The sequence below is a fragment of the Trichosurus vulpecula genome, chromosome 7 (assembly GCF_011100635.1).
Source record: "Trichosurus vulpecula isolate mTriVul1 chromosome 7, mTriVul1.pri, whole genome shotgun sequence".
NCBI classification, from domain to species: domain Eukaryota; kingdom Metazoa; phylum Chordata; class Mammalia; order Diprotodontia; family Phalangeridae; genus Trichosurus; species Trichosurus vulpecula.
Genome location: NC_050579.1, coordinates 33852087 through 33878767, shown reverse-complemented (window position 1 = coordinate 33878767; position 26681 = coordinate 33852087). Strand labels below are relative to the sequence as shown.

Here is a 26681-nt window from a genome sequence, read left to right as displayed (position 1 = left end):
TCTTCCGCAGTTCAAATCTGGCCTCAGACATTTACTAGCTGTGTGACCCTGGGCAAATCACTTTACCCTGTTTGCCTCACTTTCCTCATTTGTCAAATGAGCTGGAGAAGGCAATGGCAACCACTCCAGTATCTTTGCCAAGAATACCCCAAATGGGGTCACGGGAAGAGTCAAGCAGGACTGAAACAACTCAACGACAGTGAATAGACATTCACTCAGGAGGAGACGGACTGGACTGAGGCACTATGCTAAGCCCCGAGACTACAAAGAGTCACAGAGAGGACAGCTCTTCCCTCCAGAAGATTACACTCTAATGGGGGAAGACAGAACATAAAGGAGAGGGGAGAGGGGACCCTTGGCAGGGGAATCTTTTGGAGTTGAGTCAGAGGGATGAGAGCTCTTTGACCTGGGTCTGAAGGAGCCAGCCAATCAGAAGGTGAGGCTGCACTGGTGGAGAGTTCTTCCATGATGAGAAAGGGTGGAGGGAGCTCCCAGGGGGAAGAGAGTCCTGCGGGGCATAGAGAAAGGACATCCTGCGGATCCAGGACTGCAGCTAGATCATACTCCTGAGTAGGCAGAGGGGAGGAAAGTATGAAGACGACTGGAGGGTAGGAAGAGACTGAGTTATAAAGAGCTTTAAATACACAGTGCATGTGCAGGGGGAGGCGGGAGGGGGTAGGTTTATGTTCATCCTAGAAGTAACAGAGAGCCATTAGAGCTGATTGAGTAGTGGGGTAACATGGCTAGACCTATGCTTGAGGAAAATCATTTCTGGAGCTGAAAGCAGGATAGAATGGAGTGGGGAGAAAAGTGAATCATCCACCTGAGAGGTGATGAGGGTGGCAGTGACTATGTGAGAGAGATGTAAGTAGGAACAATAAAATTTGGCAACAGATTGAGGAAACTGAGGCTCACAGAGATCATAACATCTTAGCTCTAGAGCTGGAAAAGGCCTTAGGGGCCATCTAGCTCATCTGCCCCCCCTTTTTACAGATGGGGAAACTGAGGCCTAGGGAAGTTAAGTGATTGTTTTTTAGTGTTTAATGTTCTTAGAACGATTGCACAGGCAGCTAATATAACTGCCTTTCATCATTGAATAGGAGTATTGAGATGTAAACACTTTGTGTAGCCTCACTAAGTATCTTTGGACCCAGTAGCAGATGGGATGGTGGTTATCATATGTACCTCATCCTTTTCTCATGGGGTTTTCATTTCTTCTGCTAGGTGTCTCTTCTGAAGTTTTTTCTCTCTGTGTAGCTTGGAAATTATGAATATTCAGTATGACAACATCTCTTTAAACCCTTCTCTTCCTTCTGCTTTCATTCTTCTTTTTCCCCCAGAAAAAAAAGCTAAGGCTTCAATGCGGTTATTTTCTAACTCCTCCCAATGATGACATCTTGGAGTTTCCTGGTATGGCTGCACCTCACATAGACTCTGAACTGACTTCCCATAAAATCTTTGTGCCAAGAATCGGGGAACCTTAGGCCCTGATGCACTGATCATCCCCAGCTGATAAGGGAAGAGGTGACAAGATGCTCTCCATACAATAGCTTGAATTGTGATGCTGCTGTAGGCCAGGAGGATGCTTGGGAGAGTCTTCCTTCTTGGTGTCTCTCCCTCTCCTCCTACTCTGGGTGGAAGCTGCAAATCAGACCTTGATTTCCATTCAGAACTGGGAGAGGGGCTGTGGGCTAGCAGGATGCCTAGTAGAGTCCCCCTTCTCAGCATACCTGATCTCTCCTCCATTTCTGGGTAGAAGCTAAAAGCCAGACTTTGGCCTTCTCTTCAGGACTTGACTGTCCTGAGTTGGGGGGTCTTCAGATTCCTTGGGGAGTGTTAGAGGTAGGGAGTTAGGTTTGGTAGCTAGGAAGTCAACCATAGGAGCTGGAGTGGGGAGATCTCACACAGTGCCAGCATTTTCTTTTTCTGTCATCATACTCATGTGACTGGTGTGTGATTTTTCTAGAAGATGGGAACTTGTGCAACAAGGACAGAAACTGTTATAAGAATAGAATGGTTTGGTGAGAGGTGAAAGGGAACTGAGCACTGTCATATCCCTGAGAACTAGGCATGAGAATTCTGACTTCTTTAGAATCAGAGAAGATGACCTCATGGAGGCTTTGAAATTTCCAAAGTAGGCAGTTAGGAGAGAAAAGGGCAGAGCCTCATCCTGACTAAGGGCTAATAAGGATGGAAATTGGAGGCAGATCTAGGATTGGCAAATGTGGCTCTGACCCTGACCCAGGAAGTTGTGGGTAGAACTAGGAATCAGAGACAACTCAGAACGTTGTTTTACGTACCTTTGTACTCTGTGAGTCCTCTCTAGTCAGATTGACCTTTGGAAAATGAAGCTTGGACTGGGTTTTCTACTTGCTCTGAAATAGGGGTGAATATTTGGAAAATGTTTTTTAATACAGAATGCTGACTTTGGTGGTAGAAAAGAATTGGAAACAAAGTTGATGTCCATCAGACAATGGTGAAACAGACTGTGTAGTACATGAATGTAATGGAATATGTGTTATAAGAAACAATGAATATGAAGAAATCAGAGAAGCTTGGGAAGATGTAGAAGAACTGATGCAGAATGAAGTAAGTAGAACAGCAAGTACAATATACACAATGACCATAATGAGGACTGAGAAGACTAGAGGTAGTTTCAGTAACTCAATTTAATTTTTAAAATTTAAAATTTTATTTTTATTATTACTTTTCATTTTTCTAACGCCATCATTTCCCAGTATACCCTTCCCCTCTTCTCCCCAGAGAAACATCCTTTGTAACAAAGATTAAAAAAAGACCAAAAAAAGCAGTGGAACAAAACCAATTAATACATCAACCATGTCTGAAAGTATATGCACTGTTCTTCACCCCTAGTCACCTACTTTTGCCAAGAAAGAAGAAGGGGGCATTTTCTTATCCTCTCTTTTCTGGGGCCAAAGCTGGTTATTATAATTTTGCAGCGCTCAGTTTAATTTTTGTTGTGTTATATTTTGTTTTCTCTATTATCATCATTGTTCGTATTAGTTTCTTGGTTCTGCCTACTTTAGTCTTATCATTCCAAAATCTCTTTGCTTCATCTCTGAATTCATTGTATTCATTGTTTCTTTTGGTGAAGTAATAGCCCATTACATCCTCACAGTCTCTATAGCTGTTCCTCATGTGCAGGGTATTTATTTTGTTTCCTGCCTTTTTCTACCACAAAAAGTCAGTAATCTACTTTAAAGAATATTTTACTGATATCCATCCCAATTTCAGAATAGGTAGGAAGCTGAATCCAAGCCTCATGCTCTGGGAGAGAACAAGAGTGGGGGCCATGGCCTGACCCCAAGGGGTCAGAGGGTGGTGAAATGGGTTGAATCCCACTCTCCCTGATGTAATTAGTCAAGGGGTTGGTCTTCATACCTATCCCTATCCCCTTGGCACTCCCTAACTCCAGTGCCCTGCTGTTTCCCCTTGTGAAGGCTCCCAGCTTCCCTTCTGAGCCTGATGTACCCACAGGGTACTTAGAATCGAATTCAACATTGAACAGCATTGGGCACCATTCTGAAATTCTCCCCCTCCCACTTGAGCATACCTACCCTCAGATCATGTCATGGCTGTCAGGCTCTGCATTTGGGGGCAGTGACTGCTAAGCAAGAGCCCCACTCCCACCTTTTCATTTCATGTGGGACACAGTGAATCTCACATGGTTGGTAGGATGTGATCTGCATCTCGGCTCTTGTTACATTATCTTTCCTTCTAATCTGATCCTTCTTCTGAATTTCCCTCCTTCTGTCAAGGATACTAGCATCCTTCCAGTCACCCAAGTACACAACCTTAGTACCATCCAGACAGCTGCCAGATCTTGGCTTTTCTACCTTCACATCTCTGACATCTGCCCCCTTTTCTCTACTCACACAAGGGACCCTACTCAAGTTCATGCCTTGGTCATTTCTCACCTGGGTTATTATGATGGCTTCATAATTGGTCTCCCACCCCAATCTAGCCACCACAAAGCTGTCAAAGTGATTTTCTAAAGCCCAGTCCTGCACCATATTGTCCTTGCTACTCACTGAACTCTCTGACCTCCCTGTTACTTTTAGGGTCAATCATTAGCTCATTTTTGTCTCATTCTTTTGTCCTTTATATTTTTGTGTAAGGGGCATAACGTGCAGAATTATTAGTAAAGTAACGCATGCATATATAATTTGCAAATTAGTAAGTACACATTGGGGGTTGTGTGCTCAAATGTTTTTGAGAGATGGGGGTGCTTTATAAAAACAGTTTGGAACTCACTGCCACAAGAGTTGATGCCCAAATGGAACCTCAAAGGAGTGAGGAGGGGGAGGGGGCTGTTCAGATAAGCAAGTTCCCCAAAAGCTGCTGGGGAGGAAGACTGAGTTCTCCCTCAGGGAGAAAGATGGTGCCTTTAGAGAAGTTCAAAACCCAGGGCTTTGATGTAGAGGAGAGAGGGATGAGAGCTGCATCCTTGTCCCTCCCCCTTCCCCTGGAGCTCTGTGGCTTAGCCCTGAGTCCCGATGAAAGCACGGCTGAGGAAAGAGCTCAGCTAACCGATTTGTATCAGCCTTATCGCCTGTGCCCACATGTTCTCCTCATTTTAGCCATGAATTTCCAGATCAGAGTCTTAACCTGGGGTCCGTGAACTTGTATTTTGTAAAAAAAAACATTTTGATAACTGTGTTGTCGTTCAGTTGTTTCAGTCGTGTCCAACTCTCTGGGACCCCCATTAGGGGTTTTCTTGGCAAAAATACTGGAGTAACAGTAACAGTCACATTGTGCGATGACTGACCTTGATAGACTTAGCTCTCCTCAGCAATGCAAGGTCTAAGACAATTCTAAGACTCATGATGGAAAATGCCATCCATATCCAGAGAAAGAACTGTGAAGTCTGAATGCAGAGCGAAGCGGACAATTTTCTCTCTTTTGTTGTTGTTTCTTCTTTCTCGTGGTTTCTCCCATTGGTTCTAATTCTTCTTTATAACATAACTAATGTGAAAATATGTTTAATATGAATGTATATGTACGGCCTATATCAGATTGCATGCCATCTTGGGGAGGGGGGAAAGGAGGGGGAGAAAATTTAGAACTCAATCTTATGAAAGTGAATGTTGAAAACTAAAAATAAATTAATTTTAAAAAAGAAAAAAATATAAGAGTAGTTTGCCATTTCCCTATCCAGGTTATTTTACAGATGAGGGAGACTGAGTCAAAAAGGGTTTAGTGATTTACTGAGGCTCACACAGCTAATAAGTGTCTGAGGCTGGATTCAAACTCATGAAGGTAAGTCTTCCTGACTTCAGGCCCAACATTCTATTCACGGTGATACCTAGCAGCCTTTTTTTGATAACTATATTTCAGTATAATTAATTGTTTTCAAATAATATTATATATTTTATACATTAAATACGTGATTCTAGGAGAGGGTCCAGAGGCTTCTCCACAGGATTCTGTGACACAAAAGAAGGTTAAGAACCCTGGAGCTAGAGACTGAAATGGAGCTGGAGAATCCCAGGGTTGTCAGGGATGTTGGAGGCTATTGAGACCAAGCTGTACCTAATGCCCAAACGACATACTTCACTTGATTTCTCTCTGTCTTACTTCGTATTTCTGCTTTTGTCAGACATGTGGTTGAAGAGCCCTAGTGCCGAGGATGACTCCCTGCCTCCCAAGGCAGGGCATTGTTCCATTTGGAGCTGCTCTCACTCCTTTGTTCAACAATCTTGTGATTATGATTTTCAGGTGTGGGGGGAAATAGAGCAGTGTAGTGTATTAGAAGCTTCACTGGTCCTAAAGTCAGGGTACTTGGCTTTAAGTCCCGCCTGCCATACTCCATGGATAATGTTGGGCAAGTCACTGGAACCTCCCTGGGCCTCAATTTCCTCAACTGTTAAAGTGAGAGGATTGGAGTAGATAACATCAGAGGTCCCTTCTAACTGTAGGTATATAGATAACTGTTTACTACTTGTTTGGGCCGCTAGGTGGTGCCATAGTATATAGAGCGCTGGGCCTAGAGTCAGGAAGACCTGAGTTCAGATCCCACATCAGACACTTACTAGTTGTGTACCTCTGGGCAAGTCACGCAATCCTGTTTGCCTCTGTTTCCTCATCTGCCAAATGAGCCGGAGAAGGAAATGGTAAACCACTCCAGTATCTTTGCTGAGAAAACCCCAAATGGGTGTTTTATTCATTAAGTACATGATTCTGAGAGAGGGTCCAGAGCCTTCTCCACAGGGTTCTGTAACACAAAAGAACCTTAAGAACTGAAAAATGACTGACCAACGACATCAGTGTAGCCTTGGATAAGTCACAGCCTCTCTGGGCCTTTGGCCCTCCTCTAACTTGGGGTTGGCCTCCATGGCCTCTGAAGCACTTTTGGGCCCCGGATCTAGGATCCTAGGGAATTGGATCCTCACCAAAGGCATTTGCCAGTGACAGAGAGGGAGAGGAATTCTGTCTGGATAGTGGGGTACTCCAGAGGCCCTCTTTGTTGGTGATACAGTGTTGATTATATTCAGCCATAGGAGTAAAGCAGCATGATGGGATACAGAGAGGGCTGGATCTGGAGTCAGAAGACCTAGGACCTCCACATCCTGTCTATGGGAACCTTCCCTGGGGTTCGCTTTCCTTATCCATTAAAATGCCAGGGTCAGATCAGATGGCCTATATGGTCAATCAGCCAATCATCAGGCATATGCTATGTTTGTTCCTATGTGCCAAGCACTGTGCTAGGTGTTAGGGATAAAAAGACAAAAATAAAACCATCCCTGCCCTAATGAGGCAGATAACATGCACATATACAGCTACATACACAACATTTATGATGCAGATACCAAATCCTTGGGGGAAGGGAAGGCACCAACACTTACAGGATCCCAGGAAGGGATCATGCAGAATGGAGGTGTTAGAGCTGAGTCTTGAAGAAAATCAGAGATTCCAAAAGGTAGAAATTAGGAAGGAGAGCATCTCAGACATGGTAGACAGCCAGTGGCAAGGCGTGGAAATTAAGTAAAGTGCCTTGTGTGTGAAGAATGGTAGGAAAGAAAGAGTAAAAGAAGGAAACAAGCATTTATTAAACACCTACTATATGCCAGGCGCTGTGCTAAGCACTTTATTAATATTATCTCATTTTATGCTCACAATAAACTTGGGAGGTAGGTGCTATCATTCTCATTTTACAGCGGAGGAAACTGAGGCAAAATGACTTTCCCAGAGTCACACAACAAGAAAGTGTCTAAAGCTGGATTAGAACTTAAGTCTTCTTGACTCCAGGCCCAGGGTTCAGCTCACTGTATCACTTCGCACCTCTAGGATGGTCTCCAGGAAGGCCAACTATGTGAAGGACAGAGAACTTGAGAGAAATCCAGAAGCTATTTCAGAGTCCAGGTCAAAGCTGAGAAAGACCTGAACTGGGATGGAGGCTCTCTTTGAGGACACAGAGATATGGAGATGGAAATGATGAGATGTGGTAGCTGATTGGCTAGGGGTAGAGGATGACATCAAGGTGGTAAACATGGATACTGGAAAGATGGTGGTGCCCTGGATTGAAATAGAGATGTCCAAAGGAGGGCTAGGTTTGGGGAGGGGGCAGACAATACACTTTGTAATGGACCAATTGAGTTTGAGATGCCTACAGGGCATCTAGTTTAAATGATCAAGAGACAGATGGTTATATGAAACTGGAATGAGAGTGACAGAGAAAGACAGAGAGAGTGACAGAGACAGACAAAGACAGAGGGAAAGACAGAGAGAATAACAGAGAGACAGATTCAGAGGGAGAGACAGACAGAGGGAAAGAGAGAGTGACAGAGACAGACAGAGACAGAGAGAATGACACAGAGACAGAGGGGGAGACAGAGAGAGCAACAGAGACAGACAGACAGACTAAGGCTATATATCTAGATCTGGGAGTCATCTGTATGGAAATACTAACTGGACTCACAGAAGCTGATGATGCCACCAAGTGAGATGGTACAAAATGAGCCCTGGTGTACATCCACCATCAGAGAGTATGGCATACCTAGAGATCCAGCAGTGTGGACTGAGAAGGAGTGGTCAGCCAGAGTAGAGGGGAGCCAAGAGAACAGTGGCATGAAAACTCTCAGAAGAGAGAGTGGCCAGGAGGAGAGAGGCTCAGCAGCATCAAATGCTTCTGAGAATTGGGAACCATGCAGATTGAGAAAAGACCATTAGGTCTGGCAATGAAAGGGAGCATGGGAACTCTGAGAGAGTGGGTTCAGCTAAGTGATGAAGTCAGAATTCAGATTGTAGAGGGCTTAGAAGCCAATGAGAGGAGAATTGGAGGCAGTGAGTGTGTAGACAGCCTTTTCAAGGAACTTGGCTGAGAAGGAAGAGAATTAATTCTAGGACTAAGGCAATCCAGGATGGTGGGATCTTGGGCGAGTTTTTAAGGAGGAGAGAGTTGAGCATATTTGTCAGCAGCAATGAAAGGAATCAGTTAGAGACTGAAGATTGGGGGTGGGGGGAGGTGATAGTGGGGGCAATCTGCTGGGGAGGATGGGATTCAAGATGCTGTGTTGAGAAGGGCCACCTCCTCAGCAGAGTCTGGAGTGAAGCAAGAGGTGGTGGGAGGTGGTGTCAGTGGACTGTGAGATGAGAATGGAAGGAAAGGGAGCTCATGACAAATGGTTTGGATTTTCTCAGCAGGGAATATGGGAGGTCCTCAGCTGAGAGGGTGGGAGGAGGGCTCTGGTGTGGGGCTTGAAGGTTTGGAGTAGCTGATGTGTTGAGTGGGACAGAAAATCAATTAGGGAGAAATAAAAGGATTGCTTTTTCAGCCCTTCAGATGAATGGTTAATGAGTTAGGCCCAGAATTAACCAGGAGGAAGGGAACAGGCTGGATTGTATTTAGGAAATCACCCAATGATCACAGTTCTCCCAAGCACCTCCATCTTTCTAACACCATTATTATCCTGGTAGTGCTCTATGATTGTGAGTCATGGAACATCTTGACCTCACAAGTTATTTTTTGGACCCCAAGGGCAATAGAGAGACTCATGATAGGTGTAACTATTACCTAGCTGGGAGGGATAAGACACAGATATCAGTAAAGCTTTTAGAAGGAAACTGGGCCCAGTATTCCAGATATTGGTCTGCCCAGAGCAGAGCATGGTGGGGCTAGCACTTCCCTCATTCTTAGGATTATAGGATCATTGATCTTAGAGGCCGCCTACTCCAACCTCCTTCATTTTACAGATGAGGAAACTGAGGTGCAGGGAAGTAAAATGGCAGGAAGTCACATAGGTGGTAAGCATCAGAGTGGGGGATTTGAACCCAGGACCTCTGTTTCTAGATCCAATGTTCTTTCCACTGTACCAATATCGTACTTCTGTTTAAAGTAAATTCTTGTCCTAAGTAGCTTTTGGGCTTCTGGGTTATACTGTTGATTTCCATTTAGCTTGCAGTCCTCAAAGCCCATAGGTCTTATTTACTTGAATTATTGGCTATTTCTATCCCTCCCATCTTATATTTGATATTTTAAACCTATGTAGAAATTTATGTTTGTGTCGATTAAAATTTTACTTTATTAGAGTTAGCCCATTGCTCTAGGCTGTTGAGATATTTGTGGCTCCTGGTTCTCTTTTCCAGTTTGTTAGCAATCCTTTCAGCTTTCTGTTATCCAGAAATTTTGATAAATCTTTGATAAAAATGTTAAACTTTTTCTAAAAATCAAATTCAGTTTGTATCCTATGAACTAAGAACAAGGCTGAGAACAATAGCTGACACCCAGACCCCTTATGGGTTGACACCATGCAGAGATGGCATCCCAAGTTACCATTTATTCAGTCCCCTGTTCACAGAGGAGGTGAGCTATGTAGTGAGGTAGTCTGACTAGGCTTCTCCTAGATGTGTGATTGAAAAGTACCCAGGGCAGTGGTTTCCAACCTGAAAGCTAGGGGGTCCTTGGACTTAGTGTCAGGGGTTCATAGTGAATCAAGCATTGTCATCTTGAACAAGCCATAGGCAGGACAAAATGGAAATAATCAACAGAGACTAGGCACTAGAATTAAAAGGCTTAATAGAAAAGGCCTCCTGTAGAAGGTGGAGTTTTAACTTGGGCTTGGAGGAAGCCAGGAAGTGGAGACGAGGATGGAGAGCATTCCAGGCAAGGGGGACAGGCAGAGAAAATGCCCAGAGTTGAGAAGGAGTGTTTTGTTCAAGGGCCAGCAAGGACTTGAATCCAGGCTTATGTTGAATTCATCACTGCAGGGTCTACAGCTATTTGAAAAACAGTGGGCTTACTTTTGTATAGATTTGTATTTGTATATTAACTCCATAGCCCCATAGGGGTCCCTACCACAAAGGGTGAAGAATCACTATTTCACTGGAAGAAAGGTCTCATGTACTTCCATATATTCATAGCAGCACTTTTTGTAAAGATTGAGAACCAGAAATCACTAGTAGGTGACCGTTGTGGAATAGCTAAATAAACTGAGGTACCTGACACAATATAATGAAATATTACCACTCAGAGAAGTATGGGAAGATGTGTATGAACTGATACAGAGTGAAGTACACAGAACCAAGAGGAAAAGACTCCAACAATGTAAATGGAAAAAATGAAAACAACCCCATGTGAAAGTGAATACTGTGTCATTTAATGACCAAGCTGGGCACTGGAGGAGAGTTGAGAAGATTCACTTTTCTCCCCTTTTTGCAGAAGCGTGGAGGACTATGTGTTGGGAGTATGACATACTCTGTCAGCCTAGGTTTTGATAAATTGCTTCTTTTCTTTGTTACGAGAGATGATGATTTGTGGATAGGAGAGGTGGAGAGATGTATTCAGAAATAAAGGTGATATAAAAACACAGCATACTAATAAAACAAAGAAAAAAGAAAACCACTGTCTTAGAGCCATTTATCATCCCCAAACCATCTGCTCTGCAGCTTTTGTCAGTTAAGTGATTTGTCACATGGCTAGTAAGTCTGAGCTGGGAGCTGAAATACTTGAACCCATGAGAGTTGATGAGTTTAGGAAGGGGGAGAATGTAGATAGAGGGGAGCAGAAGGTCCAGGACAGCTCTAGAGGACACCTTTTTCTACTGATTCAGTAACAAATTGAGTTCAGTCTCCCTGCTTCTTACAAGTCCCTTTGGAATATGGCTAGTATTGAGGCTAACCACCCATTACGTCAAGGCTTTGAGGATCAAAGATTTAAGCTAGAAGAAACCTTAGAGGCTAACCTCTTCATTTTACAGAGTGGGAAACCGAGGCCCAGGGATCCTAAACTTAGAGGTCACATCACAGAAGCTTAGCAGGAGATAAAGTGCGAGCCCTGAGTTACTTACTCTCAAAGAGAGCACAGATTAACTCAGGAAACCACAAATTCACATTATCTATATTGTATTGTCTTTTTGTTTTGCTAAACATTTCCCAATTACATTTTAATAAGGTGTTCCAAGCAGCATGTTTGACACATCTGACTTACAGCTCAAGTAACTCTGGCCAGACTCATCTTTGACTCATCCCTAGTGGAATCCAGGCCCAGGGCATACCAAGCTGTGTGCCCACTATGCTTATCCAGGTGAAATCTCAAGTGAACATCAAGAATTTTCCTTAAAGAAAAAGAAAAGAGAAATGAATGTTGCAAAAGGGCAGCCTGAAGCCTGTTAAGTGTGTGTGGTTCTGGTGGGTGTTAATAGATACAAAGATGGTCACTGAGGTGCTAATGCTCCATTTCCCCCAGATTGAAATAGTGATATCGCATGCTTACACACACATACATACACACAGGTATAATTTTAGCACCTTCGGTTTCCTTTTTTTCTTCTCTTTTTAAAAATGAAAACTACCCCCTGTTCTCCCTTTAGCTGAAGCTTGAAGTGGCAGTCAGTTGTCCCAAGGGTTGCTAGATTCTCCATTATCACTCTCACTTTTCCCTGATATTCCTCTGGATTTCCTCTTAGCCCCTGGAGTCGGTGGGCTCCTTCCTTCTCTATTATAGGCTCATCATTTTAGAGATGCAAGGGATATAAGAGGCCATCTAGTCCAATTTCTTCGTTCAACAGAAGAGGAAACAGAGACTGAGGGGAATTTAAGTGACTTAAACAAGGTCATATATCTGAACGCTAGAGCTGGAAGGGATCTATCTGAATCAATCCTCTCATTTTACAATGGAGGAAACTAAGGCCCAGAGATGGTCAGTGAGTTGTCCAGAGCCAAGGATTTGAATAGTCAGGTCCTCTGACAGAATTGAGCAGTCGTCCCAGTCAGATAGAAAATAAGCTTCTTGAGGGCAGGGACCCTTTAATTTTTTCTTGGAATCACTCCGGGTGCCCTGACAGTGAACATATATTAAGCACCCACCGGGTGCCAGACACTGTGCTAAACTCTGTGAATACAAATGAAGCCTAAAGACTGGCCCTGCCCTCAGGGAACTTCCTGTCTAATGAAAGAGACCCTAAGCCCACCACTATTTAAAAACAAGATTCCCCCCGGAAATGCTTGTTGACTGACTGGCCCAGACGGGACTAGGGCTGAGTGGCCTTTCTCAGCCTAGCATCCTTTCTATTGGCTATCATTCTGCCTCTCCCATTGGAGAGATGCCTTCTTCAGGCATTGCCCCTTATGCCTGGAACCCTCAACCTTGTTTGCTAACAAGCAAGGTGCTGCAGGGTCAAGCCAACACTCAGTCAGCTGTCGGGTGCTTGTTGGGACAGCAGGCGGGTGGGTAGGTGGGGATTCTGTTAGTTGAAGATGGGGGGTGTTGGGTGATGAATGCAGGTATTCTCGATGGCACTTCTACAGCTTGACCACCAGGTGGTACCTGGGAGCTCCTCCATACTGCATCAGGGGCCCAGGGATCGAGGACTGCAGCTGGAACTTGCTTTGAAGGTCTGGTCCTTAAAGAGACACTGCCACTCTCTGGCCAATTTCAATAAGAAAGGGAAAAAGAAGAATCTGAGGGAGCAAGCCCACTGGCTTCTTCGCTGCTGCTTTTCTGCCCTTGCTACCCTCTTCTGTGATGCCAGGCTGCCCAGAGCCGGAGCCTGAGCCCCCACTGCCCTCCCTTCTGTTGAGGCCCATCGGGGCCAGTGCCAGCCTAGGCTGGTGGCGTCACAGCTCCGAGAGCTCTGAGCTGGGATGTCACTCGGCAGGACGCTGGCTGAAGAAAGCCGAGGGCAGGGCCAGCCCCAGCAGGAAGGGGCCAGGCACGTGCTTGGATCACAACTGAGCGCCGGTCACTGTTTGCAGATGGTTGCCTGCCTTCCCAGACCAGCTGGCTGCTCGTTCACCTGCTCTGCTTAGAGCCAGTAAGAAAGTTGGAGCCATTGAACTTTGTCCTGGTTGTGTGGAGCCCCTTCTTCACCCATCATAGCCTCTCTTCTTGCAGAGGCGGGATGGGGACTTTCTGGTAAGTAAACAAGAAGGGGACCATAGGGCAGTGCAGTGGGGTCCAGTTCTGACTAAGAGCCTTTGACATGTTTGCAGAAAGCCCATTGTGGCTGTTTAAACTGTGAATGTTCTGAAGGAATCCATTAAGGACTTAAGATCTCATCTTTAGAGCTGAAGGGACCCTAGAGGACACCTGGGCCAACATCTTCACTTTGAAGAGAAGGACATTGGGGGTGAGAGAGAAGTGACTTGTCCAAAGTCACATAGGTAATAAGAAACAAAGGCATGATTCAGAGCCAGGTCATAGGATCATGGATAGGGCCATCTAGTCCAACTCCCTTGTTTTACAGAAGAGGAAACTGAGGCTTGGAGAGGTAAGAGGCAGTGATAGGCTTAGGAGGCAAGAGACGATATTAGAGATACAGTTGTTAGCCCTTAGCCAAGCCATTTACCATGTCCTCCACAATTCCGTATGGAAAGAGAAGGGCGGAGGGCAGCACTGGGAAGGGGGAGCCAGTGGTTGGCTGCACTGCCAGGTCCTGGGGTAGGAGTGTCTCGGCTCTCCTGGTGATAGTGACTAGGGGCTAATTGCAGTGCTTCTTTACATCCTGCCTATGCTCCAGAGCCTTCTGATGATTCAGGCTGACTCACAACTTTGTTCTGGGAAGTGAATAATTGGGGAATGGTTTGTGTTTATCTTTGCTGCCTCAATCTCCCAAGGAATAGCAAAGAGGAAAGGAGGAGGGAGGGAAGGAAAGGGGCAAATGAAGAAAACCAAAGCCCATTCTTTATGCCAGGTTTGGGGTAGAGCTTGGGGATGGTGATGGGGTGATGTGTAAATATAGCCAACAGGGAGGGGAAGAGTGGACCACCCCACCTTGCCAGAGCACTGTGATTGATTCTCCTTCAGCTGTAGGATGGTCCCAGGAGTGGTGGAGATGTCCTCTGCTTCCTCTGGGCCCGATTCTCAATTCCTGCTGAATCATCTGTGCCTGATGGGACCTGATGTCCTGTCCAGCTCCTTCACTCTTTTTGCATTCTCCCACCAAGCTCCTTTCCTATTTGTGGCTGATTTAGCAAAGGGCCAATCCAGAGGCTGTTGCTGTGTCTGCTTGAATCCCGGCAGTACCGCCCAGTGACAGTGGGAAGCTGGGTGGCCTCCCCAGCTCCAAGGTGCTCCTTCCCTCCCTCCCTCCCTTTCTCTCCCTCCCTTTCTGTCTCTCTCTCTCTCTCTCCCTCCTCCTTCTCCCTCCCTCCCCCCATCTCTCTCTCTCTCCCCCTCCCTTCTCTCTGTCTCTCTCTCTCTCTCTCTCTCTCTCTCTCTCTCCACTCCTCCCCCCAGCAGAACTGTGAAGCTGACAGGGAGTTAATCACAGGTCTGTGAAGAGGAAGCATGGCTCCTTCTGACTTCACAGATCCTAGATTGAGAGCTGCAAGAGACCTCAGAAGCTGTCCAACCCCCACCCATTCTACAGAAGAAACAGACAGACCTACAGAGATTAGGTCTCATAGGATCACCACCAGAGGGCTGGGAGGGACCTCTGAGGCCATCTGATCTGACCCTCTCAGTTTACAGAGGAGGAAACTGAGGCCCAGGGAGGTGGATTATAGGTCCAGAACCATGGCAGGAGGCAGTGCAGTCCAGTGAAAGAAGCCCCAGTTCTGGCATCAGAGGATGTGTGTATTACCTGTGTGACCTTGGGCAAGTCACTTAAATTTCTTGAGCCTCGGTTTCCTCGTCCATAAAATATTCAGTTATTCAACAAATCTTCATTAGGCACCTATTATTATGTGCCAGGTCCTAGAGATACTAGGACTGCTGCCTTATTTTACAGATGAGGAAACTGAGGCCCAGGAAGGTCAAGTGATTTATGAGATCATAGCTTTGGAGATGGGAAGGGACCTCAAAGGCCATTTGGTATGATCCTTTACAGATGAGAAGGCTGAGGCCCATAGAGGTGATCCTAATACCACCTGACCTCTCTGAGACTCAGTTTCCTCATACGTATAATGGGGAGGAATTGGACTCTACCTTTGCTTCCCTTCTGGTTCCAAATCTATGATGAAGAGAATAGGTTAAAAAACTATATTAGTGACATTCTAGCCACTGGTCACCCCATCCCTTCCCACCCTCCCCTTGACCTCTTTGGTAATCACACTGACTTCTGAGGGGAGATGCTGCCCCTGACCTTCAGAAACCAAACTGGTCACATAGGAAAGGAACAGTACATGATGTTGTCCTCTGGGGAACAATTCTAAGTGGACAGTCTGGATGCCGGAAGGGGAAGTAAGTACTTTACACTTGTACCCAAATGTACAATATCAGGCTTTCTGGGCTCTAGGGGAGCCCAGCCAAGAGCAGTCAGGCTGGTGGAATACACACGCTGGGCTAGAGATTGGAAGTGAAGCTCAGCTTCTGGGAGAGGTGGTGGCTCAGGGTAAAGTAAGTGGAGGGTGTCTCCCCAGTAGAGATGGTTGAGTGACAAGCAGAGTCTGCGGAAATGAAAGGGTGAACAAGCTCTACATTAACAGCAGTATTGTTAAGACAAGCCACTTTCAGAGACTTAGGAGCTCTGCTCAACACAATGATCAAGCCCAGTTCCAAAGGACTAAGACTCTACTTGCTTCTGACTTGACCAAGACTGTCTCTCTGTCCTTCTCCCTCTCTCCCTCCATTCCTCTCTCCCTCTCCCTCCCTCCCTTCCCTCTTCTCTCTGTGTCTTTCTCCTTGCTTCTTCATATATATATATGTATGTATGTATGTGTGTGCATACATACGTGTGTGTGTGTGTATATATATATATATATGAAAAGTCTCAAAGGTCTCAAAAAAGATCTCAAAGGTAGATATCTATAGATCTAGAGATGTAGGTAGATAGATATCTGACCTCTGAGTGTATCACCTCTCTGTCTCAAGGTGGATAGTGGGTTTCATAGATGTGTGTGTTTTTATATATACATGTATGTATGCTTATATACATACCACGTATGGGGGGGAGAGAATGCTGATCTGAAAATTAAAAAAAATGTAATTAAAAAGAAGAAAGGTTGCAAGCATGGTTTCTCACCAGTGTTTGCTGAATTGCATTAAATTGACCCAGGGATTTGAGGACAGAGAGGGGAGTGCCTAGAGCAGAAACCAGGGCTGCCTCTCTACAAATGCTTCACTGCTGCTCTGACATATTGGAGTTGGTGCCGGCTCCAGTTCATGCTCCCTGGGTTTGTGGATGAGAAGGCGTCTTGAAATCCTCCTCCAAGGGCAGAAGATCACATCTGACCCAAGCTTTCTGGGCACTTAGGCTATTTATTATTATGTGGTGATAACCTGTAACAGGAGAATTATAGAGTTAGAGCTGGAAGAGATCCCCTTCATTTTACAGATAAGGAAACTGAGTCCCATAGAGGGGAGAAGTGACTTGTCCCAGGTCACAAAGAAAGTGTTAGGGGCAAGATTCAAACCCAGGTCCTCTGACTTCCAATACAGCCCTTTATGTATTCTACCACATTTCTTCTCATATCCTAGCTCTACTCTGAGCAGTACCTTGTCAATTAAGCACCATAAAATGAGGGGGTTGGACAAACTAGCCCTGGAGATGCCCTTTCAGCTCTATGATTCTGTGGAGGGAAGCTTTGTGATTCAGGGCATCAGGGTTCTTCCTTCTTCTGGTTTCTAGGGCCCATAGACATGAGCAGAGTAGATGCTTCCTTCAGGACCTAGATCATCGTACTCACTTTGCCAAGGCCCACAGGCTTGAATTGCTAGCTTGAGTTCAGAGCAAGCTGGGGCTAAGGCTTCTCTTTGAAGAAGAAAAGAGCCCTAGGATTGTCCTTGAAGGACAGTATCTGTCCTGAAGGGACCTCAGAGGCCACTGAATCGAACCCTTTTGGGTTTTTCCCCCTTGTTTTTTTTTTTTTTTTAAGTAAGTTGTATTGATATCTTCGGGTGGTGGGGAAACAGCTCGGTGGTGCGATGGATAGAATGCTGGGCCTGGAGTCAGAAAGACCTGAGTTCAAATCCAGCTTCAGACACTTACTAGCTGTGTGACCCTGGGAGAGTCACTTAACCCTGTTTGCCTCAGTTTCCTCACTTGTAAAATGAGTTGAAGGAAATGGCAGTATTTTTGCCAAGAAAACTCCAAATGGGGTCACAAAGAATTGGACACAACTGAAGAAACAACTGAAGGATGACACTGATGTCTTTCCTCTCACCAAAATTTCTCATGTCCCTACCTTTTTCTTTTTCCCTCCCAGACTAATAATGTTTTTAAAGACTAAAAATGAAAAAAGAAATAAAATCATCAAAGCTTATTAGTACATCACAAAAGTTCAAAAAATATGTGCAGCGTAACACATTGGTGGGCCTCCCACCTCCACAAAGGCTGAGGCTGGGGTGGGAGTATCTTCTTGTATCTCTTTTTTGGAGCCATGTTTATTGTTTGTAATTTTGCAACATTTTTTGTAACAATTTTGAACAAGTTTTGATTTTGTGTGTTTCTTCCTCTTAACTTTGTTGTAGTCTTTATGTATATTGTTTTTTTGACTCTGCTTACTTCACTCTTCATTAGTTCATGTAGCTCTTTTTTTTGTTTTGTTTTGTTTTTGGAGGGGGGAAGGCAAGGTAATTGGGGTTAAGTGACTTGCCCAAGGTCACACAGCTAGTAAGTGTGTCAAGTGTCTGAGGCTGGATTTGAACTCAGGTCCTCCTGACTCCAGGGCCGGTGCTCTACTCACTGCGCCACCTAGCTGCCCCATTCATGTAGCTCTTTACAGGTTTCTCTGTATTCACCATTTCTGTTATTTCTTATAACATAGTAATATTCTGTTACATTCATATACCACAGTTTGTTTTGCCATTTGCAAGTTGATGAGTATTTATTTTGTTTCCAATTCTTTGTTATCACAAAAAATATTTTGGCATATATGGGGACTTTTTTCTTATCAATTGCTTCCTTGTGGTATATGCTTAGGGGTGAGATCTCTGAGCATGGATATTTCAGTCACTTTATTTGCATGATTCTAAATTGCTTTCCAAAATGGTTGTACTGATTCACAATTCCACCAACAATGTACTAGCGTGCCTAGCGTATAGCTTCTCCAACATTGACTGTTCCCATCTTTGCCAATTTGCCAGGCATGAGGTGAAACCTTAGGCTAACTCCTTCATTTTTTTTTCAATTGAAGAGATTGAGACCCTGAGAGATTTAGTGAGCCAAGGTCACACAGGTTGTCAGCAGCAGATCTGGATTTAAATTCATATCCTCTCCAGAACCATTCTTCCTACCCTAAGATGCTGCCTCCTTTATTTCATACCTTATAAAAGAAGGAGGAGGCAAGAACACAGTATAGTGGAAAGGATGGGTCTGGAGTCAGAGGACCGCAGGTCAGCTCCCAGCCTCTTCTTTACCAGTGTGACCTTCGGCAAGTCACTTAACTTTGGGTCTCAATTTCCTCCCCTGTAAAGTGGGGGTGGGGTGGGGAAGGAGAGAATAGGATAGATAAGTCTTAAGGTACCTTCCAGCTGTTAATCGGTGATCCCAGATAATATAGGATGAGGACAGAAGGGTCATAGAGAAAGCTGTTCTTCACACTAAGTGAAAAAATGCTTATTCATTCATAGGACCCCAAAAAGATGTTGGTCTGGTTTTCTTCATCAACTGTTGTTCACTGCTCCCTTTCCTGGCTTTTTTTTTTGTTTGTTTCTCCCTGTTCACCATGGCAGAGTTTTGAAGTAGGAGGTCTATATCAGTGGCAGGGGGTGGACAGGAAGAGATTGAGAAAATGAACAAATTGTCAGCCCCAAGGAGAGGAATTGCAGCATTTTATCTTGAAAACTGCCAGAGAAGGAGCTGTACAAGCTAGGTTCCACATGATGCATGCAAATATGCGTGGCTCCTAGATGGATAAATCTGTGGCCTCTCTCGTTGTTCCATGCACTTGGATGTGGCCCTTGGGAGAAACTTCAGGACACAGAAAACATGGGCATAGTTTGTCTTGTGCTCTCTGAATAAGCCAGCCTCGTCTTTAGGTTGGTGACTGTGGAGGAATGGCAGAGCAGGCGAGGACAATCTTATGAGTGGTGCAGAGGAAACTGTACTGGATTGGGGGGGCGGTGCAAAACCCAGATTCAAATCCTGATTCAGCTATACTTGCTACCTGTGTGACCTTGTATAACTCAGGGTCTTCCTCTGTAAAGTGAGGGAGGTGACTTCCAGGGTCCCTTATAGTCTAAATCTATACTCCTATGAGGGATGATAGATGAAGCTGGGCTCATGTTGTTGGTGTAGAAGAAATTGTACTGGTTTTGGAATTGGAAGACATGAGTTCAAATCCAGCTCTGCTACTTACTGTGGGTAACCTTGGGCCACTCACTCTCCCATCTCTGGGCCTTGGTTTCCTCTGGCAAATGAGATGGTTGGCCTAGAGAAACTTTTAGATCTTCCTTTCTGTTCCAAATCTATGCTCCTATGTTTGCCTTTTTCCTGGGGGCAAGGGGGAGGGGATGGAGAAGATGTGCCCACCGATTTCCAGGGGCTCTGCTTTGGGGGCAAGTATAAAGGAGAGAAGCTTCCCTCCCATCCCCTTCTATTCCTCCTCCCCCCTCTCCTGTGGGTGTCTCCCTCCTTTCCTCTAGGAGATTGTTTGGTCCCTTTCCCACAGTGGCTCTATTTCTGGAGCTGCTCCTAGGAGATGCACTTCCCCCCTTCCTGCCAACACTCCAGGTGCTGTTGGAGGGATTTTTTGGGTGTCTGCCTTGGCATTTCTCATCTTTTCTGCAAGCCATGGCTGGGTGGGATGGGGGCAAAGGAGCTGGGCTGGAGAACTGAGTGGTTACAACCTGGACACTTAGGAGAGAGGGGAAGGAGAGCTGAGTGGAGCCCAGGGGAGGGCTCTCTAAGTCACCCTCTGGTTAAAAAGAAAAGGTTCAGTTTAGCCTCCCCACGTCGTTAGCTGGGTTTGATCTATGAGCTCATGGCTCCAAAGAGCATGGCCAGCCCCTTTGGCCACTAGGGAAGCTCCAGGGTCACTCAGCCTAGATTCCACCACCTCTTATTCTGGCTGGACAGGGGGCTTTTCAGACCAAGAACAAGACCCCACTACCATTATTTGAGGGTCCATTTCTTTAAAAAAATTTTTTTAATTGTGATCTTAACAATTATCAACAAACACAAACATTTTAAGATACAAAGAACAGGGAAGAATTATATAGAAAACTGTGAACATCTATCACATAGTTGTGTGGTTTTTTTTAAAGAAAAATATACCAGAAGATATATCTCTCCCTGATACGTCTGAATTGACACACTGAGAGCTGGCCTAGAATGTTGCCCCTCCTTATTGACAAATACCTTCCTTTCTTTCCACTCTTAATGAGTAAGCTCTGTGCTAGGTACTGGGGATACCACCTTCAAGGACCTGTTGGCTCTCTACCAAATAAATGAACCAGGATGGGGGGCAGGGAGAGGAGGGGAAGGGGGAGAAGAGATGACAAATTGGAGAAATAAGAAAGGCATCTTAAAAGGGCAGCACCATACCCTTGGGGGGCCTTGTTAGATTCTAGTCAGAGATCAACAAACAGCAATAAAGCGTCTGACTTGTAGAATTTGGATCTGATTTGATCTTTGTGTTCTGTCCCTTAATCAACAAACATTTATTAGATGCCTGCTGTGCGCAGGGACTGTCCTAACCAATGGGATAAAAAACAAAAGTGCCTTGAGGCGCTTGCAGTCTGGAGAGAGGGGCCAACATATATAAAAGCCTGAGGCACCTAGATGGCTCAGTGGATAGAGCACTGGGCCTGGAGTCAGAAAGAACTGAATTCAAATTCTACCTCAGATGCTTTAGTATCTGTGTGAATCTTGACAGGTCACTTAATCTCTGTTTGCATTAATCCTCTGGAGAAGAAAATGGCACACCACTCCAGCATCTTTGCCAAGGAAATCCCCACAGACAGTATTGGTGTGCTATGGTTTTTCCACAAAGAGTAGGAGATGACTCAACAACAATACATGGGAGCCATTGGCAAAAAGGAAGTGATTCCTGCCCTACATTCGACTAAGGTGGAGAGATGGAATCTAGGGGGAGCTTGATTGGGTGGAAAGAACGTTGGAATGGAGAAAGGGGATGGGAATAAGCATTTTCAGGGCCCATTATGTGCTAGGCACCTTACAGTTATCTCCCTTGACCTTCATGGCACCCTGGGAAGTGGGTGCCATCATTAACCCCATTTTACAGTTGGGGAACCTGAGGCAGGCAGAGGCAAAGTGCCCAGGGTCATACAGCTAGTGAGTGTCTGGAGGAGGATTTGAACTCATCTCAACTGCCTGGATTCTCATCCAGGTTGTACCTCTAACTTCATCCCTCTGGGCCTGAGTTTTGCAGTCTGTAAAATGAGGTCAAGGATATCTGCCCTATCTTACAGTGTCGTTGAGAGGATCAAATGGGAGAACTTTGCAAATCTTAAACTGCGCTATAACACTCTGTTATCACTGTCTTTTGTCCTTCTGTGTTGGAGTGCTAAGCTCAGTACCTGGCATACTGTAGGTACTTAATAAATGCTTGCTGATTGGGTATAAGGGAGGCTATGGAATGGTAAAAAAATTTTTTTTAATATTTAAGCCTGACCTGTGATTTCTTTGGGTTAAGGAAGAAATGCCCTCCACCACCCCAGAGCGGAGAGCTGTCTGGGCGCGTTGAGAGTTTAAATGACTCACCCAGGGTCACACAAGCAGGACTTGAACCCAGGTCTTCCTGGGCTCTGAGGCCAGTTCTCTCTCCCCTCTCTGTGAGGGTTAAGAATTACCCAAGGGTTACCCAGGGCCAGGAGGGGCTTTTAAGGGCCATTTCTATACCCTCCAAATTGGCAGCTGACGCCTCCATCGTCCACCCCGAGAAAGGGTAGGGTTGGAACTACCGCAGACTTGCCCTTGTGAGGTAGAGCCTGGTCTTGTGCCAACCACCCCGACTTCTTCTTAGTTCCTGGGAGGGAATCTGGACTTGCCCCATTGTCTCGATGCAGACAGAGCTCTGCTCCTGTTCCTCCTCCCAGGTCTGAGAACGAACCCTCTGTAGGGGCGGGGGAGAGCCCGTCAGCTAATAGTGATTCCCCTGGAGGCTCCGCTTGTACATGCTGGGATGGCAGGTCTCCACCTGGCTGTAGTGCAGAGAGCTCGTGGTCACTACCTGAGCCTGGAGCAAGTCCTTTAAGCGCCCCTGACCGCCTCCTCTGTAGAATGAAGGGGCTGGGCCAGACGGCCTCTGCGCTTTCTCTAGCTCCAGACCTAGGAATCAGCTCGTTTTCTTGAGCCTTAGTTTCTCCTTCTGTAAAATGAGGGGGTTGGTTGGGACGGCGTCCGCAGTCCCTTCCGGCTCCAGATCTGGGATCCTGTGACAGTCCACGCACCCCCGCACACACGATCTCACCCGCCCCACATTTCACCCTACTCACCACCTCCACTGCAGGGTTTCCAAATTAAGATTTTTTTTTTTGGCGCACCCGGTTTAGGTTGGGGGAGATTGAGGCCCCGCTGCGGCTGCAGCCCCGGGGCTCGCTCTCTGCAGGGAGAAGCCAGCCTCCCCCATGCCTCTCCTCGCCCCCCAGCTCGGCAGTTAGCAGACGGCTGGCGGCGTCCCCCAGGCCCTCCAGCTGCGGAGGCCAGCCCCCCCAGCCGTCCTCCTGCCCCCTCCCCCTCCCTCCACGGACTGGGGGCGGGGCGAGCCTCGCTGCGATTGGCCGCCGGCCGCCGTCCCCCCCTTCAGAACGCGGCGCAGCCCCCGGGAAGTTGCCCGTCCCTGGGCCAGCAGCAGTGCGCGGCGCGACGCGGCGCGTCTATTCACGGAAGCCGCAGCTGGAGCTTGGGGCGGCAAGCAGGCGCGGCCGGCACCGCGCCGATCGGGCGCGCTCGGGACTCGCGCTGGGCCGGCGGGGCCGCCCTGCCTGCCTCCGCCGCGCTCCTCCCTGCTACCTGTTTGCCGGCCTCTCCCCGGCCCCTGGCGGCAACTTCAGCTTCCTCGGCTGCTGTCCCTCCCTCCTCCCCCAGCTCTGCCGCCCTCCTCCCTCCTTTGTTGTGCAATGAGGGTCGGGTTTCCGATCTGACGGAGCCGAGTGAGCGCAGCGGGGCATGGAGCCGCTCAGCCATCGGGGCCTGCCGCGCCTCTCCTGGATCGACACCCTTTACAGCAGTACGTGCTTGCGCCGGGTGGAAAGGAGGGGGAGGGAGGTCAAGGCCACGACCACGACCCCCCCCCCGCCCCCGCGGAGCGCGCTCGGGGCGGGAAGGCTGCAGCAGAGGGGGAGGCTGGTGGGGGAGAAACTGGGGGCCGGGGGCGGTGGGGGCCAGGGCATAGGTGAAACTGGGCTCTGGCTGGTGGGAGAGCAGGTGGTCCGCCGCCCCCTCTTCCCTACCTGTTGTGTAATCAAACCCAAGGAAGGACGGAAGATGGTGGGGGGCGTGTATGGGAGGGGGCTCTGTTTAGGGGTGACATGGTACCTCCTGGCCTCGGTAGCTGCACCTGGCAGCACCTGCTCCTTGTGCTCCCAGTTGCTGCCCCCTTTCCCCTTCCTCTCCCCTCCCCTCCCCTGCTGACTGTGCTCCACCATCTCCTGCAGCCTGGGGGTGGAAGTTTGTGTGTGTGTGTGTGTGTGTGTGTGTGTGTGTGTGTATAAGTAAAAGGGAGTTATAGATGTGAGAGGCTGGGCTGTTGTGCTATCTTGGGGAGCAACTGGGGTTACAGTGCTGAAAATCCCCAGAGCTCTGTAATCATCCCTGGCCAGCCAGCCCCTTCTCTCCTCCATTCCCAGCCCTCCCCAGAATTCTATTTCGTGCATCTACTACACCCACTCTCTACAAAATAGTCCCCTGGGATCATGTGACTATAGGCCTGGGGACTTGATGGTCAGTGTCCCCACTGGGTATTGCTTCGAATTGGGGTGTTTACAGCCCCACCTGTCCTTTTTACTAAGATGGGGGGGGACTAAGTTCTCAATGTTTCAGACAGGTCTCCCCATCTCTACCCCTTTACATGAGGCTGTGCTCTGCACCACTCTATATCATGTACCTTAAACCGGATGGGGAGGTGGAGACCGGGAATTCAGAGCCACCTGGGGAAGGGGGCAATAGGGGAGCAGCTCCCTTTGATTCGACTTCACTGTGATACCCCCATCCCAAATCCTGCCCATGCATATGCTTCCTCTCTATTGTTGGGTGCAGAGATGGCATCCTCATGGGCTCTCTCCTGGGCTTGGAGAAAGCAGCCTCTTTTGAGTGGTTTGGTCAAGGGTTCTTACTTTGGGGTCCATGGACGATTTCAGGAGGTTCAGGAACATAACTGGGAAACAAAAATGGGATTTTTGTTTTTACTTACCATCAATGGAAACTGAGCATTTCTTTTAGCTAGGTAAAAGCATTATTCTGAGAAGGGGGCTATAGGCTTCACTGGTCTGCCAAAGGGGTCCATGATACAAAGAGAGGTTAGGAGCCCCTGGCCTGGGTTGTAGGAGGGTGGGCTTAAGGGGAAAGAATCTGGACTGGGGAGAAGGACTCAACCTCCATAAGGTCAGCAACATTATTCCTGGGTGGGAGTAAGTGAGCTTTTGCTCTCTGAGTCCTTTTCCATGATTCCCTGCAGCGTCTAAGACGCACATCCTGACCTCTGCATCCCCTTGGGCTCCTGTTCTTCAGCTTTCCCTGCTGCCTCTGCTTTCCTCCTCCTCCCACTCTGCTCCTTGATGTCTCATTCTGATTCATTTTCTCTACATCAAAGGAGCAAAGCAGGGTCCCCAGGGTGGTCGTCCTGTGCCAAACCTTCTACTCCATCTGCTCTGGCCTCCTCTCCCTGGTAGTGGCCAATACCACGCCATGGGATGAAGGTCAGAGCCTGTGGCCCAGTGGATGTGTATTCTCACACACACACACACACACATCTGTTCTGGCCCCTGCAGCTGGTCAGCTCCAGACCCCACAGGCAGGGAAAGGACTGGTGACTGTTTCCTTGAGGTGATATTCCAAACACTAACAATGACAGTGCTTTCTTATTATCTGTTCCCAATGCTCCTGAATGTTTCTAGCTCTTTTCACATCTGGAACTGATTGCCTTTCTCCCTCCTAGGTGAGGAATTTGGGGAGAGGGAGCTGCCTGTGGCTTCTTCTTGGTTACCCTAAGAGAGCCTCTTGGACAATTCTTAGTTGGAATGGAAGCCAGGAGTCCAGGGTGTTCTAGGCCTAGACCCGCTGAGTAACTTTTCACTTCCCCTATAATGATGATGGGGATGACGATAGCTCCAAGTGCATTTGTGTGTAGTACCAGGCACTGTACTAAGTGCTTTACCAATGTCTCATTGGATCCTCACAACAGCCCTGAGAGCTGGGTGCTCATATTATCCCCGTTTTGCAGTTGAGGAAAGCAGAAGCATACAGGGGTTAAATGTCTTGCCTAGGGTCACGTAGCTAGTAAGTGTCTGAGGCCGGCGTTGAACTCAAGTTTTCTTGACTTCAAATCCAGCGCTCCGCCCACTGCAACACCTACCTGCCTCTTTGGGCCTCACTTTCCTCCTCTCTCAATAGAGGGGGTTGAACTAGATCAAGGATTCTTAACCTTCTTGTGTCATGGACCCTTCTGGACAGCCTACGTGTCCCTTTTCAGGATAATGTTTTTAAATGTATAAAATAAAGTATGTAGGATTACAAAGGAAACTGATTGCATTGAAATAGTTATCAAAATTTTTTTTTTAAAAAGTTCATTGACCCCTCTGTTACTAGGTGGACTAGGTGATCTCTTCCACCTCTGACATTTCTTCCGCACATTAAGTCCTAAGCAAGGGAAGCAAAGTTATCAGATGTGACTCTGGAAATAAAGGACAGAGATGAAGGTGGGTCGGGGAGAGGGAAACCTGGAAAGAAACTTCTTTTCATCCTGATGTGAGGGTTTAGCACTACTTGCAAAGTTTCTTGAGTTCTCCTCTAGCTGCAGTTCCCCAACCCCTAGAGAGATGATTTGGGGCCTTCAGAATAAGGGATATCCCCAGCCAGAGAGCAAGACTGGGGACTTTGCTGGCCACTCTTCCTAGCTCTACTTCCTTGGCAAGCTTAGGGCAGGATTCTTCACTCGTTCCAAAGAAGGTCTTGTTGTGTGATTGGTCTAATAACTAGCCCGATATCTTGTATGGTGACATTGGAGCCTGCCCCTAGACTCCAGAGGCAGCATGGGTAGTGGAAAGAGCTTTGGATGTGGAGTCCAAGTACCTGGGTTCATGTCCTGCTTTAGATGCTTAACAGCTGTGTGACTCTGTCTAAGTCACTTAACTGCTCAGTTTCCGTGTCTGTAAGGTGAGG

At 46.9% G+C, this 26681-nt stretch overlaps 1 protein-coding gene across 3 annotated transcripts in view; it reads left to right on the top strand.

Moving 5' to 3' along the window:
* The window catches only part of ABR (ABR activator of RhoGEF and GTPase), a 294763-nt gene that overhangs the window by 41399 nt on the left and 226683 nt on the right, over window positions 1–26681 (top strand). The window contains exon 1 of one of the 3 annotated variants that reach the window (XM_036766142.1): window positions 13281–13372. The exons of 1 other annotated variant lie outside the window; for it this stretch is intronic. Coding sequence is in view for 1 of the 2 variants with exons in the window: in XM_036766140.1 (XP_036622035.1) it covers window positions 23472–23532 (61 nt within the window). In the remaining variant the exon portion in view is untranslated. Of the gene's footprint in view, window positions 1–13280; window positions 13373–23054; window positions 23533–26681 lie in introns of those variants that run through there. One more of the 3 variants, XM_036766140.1, reaches the window with a different exon arrangement.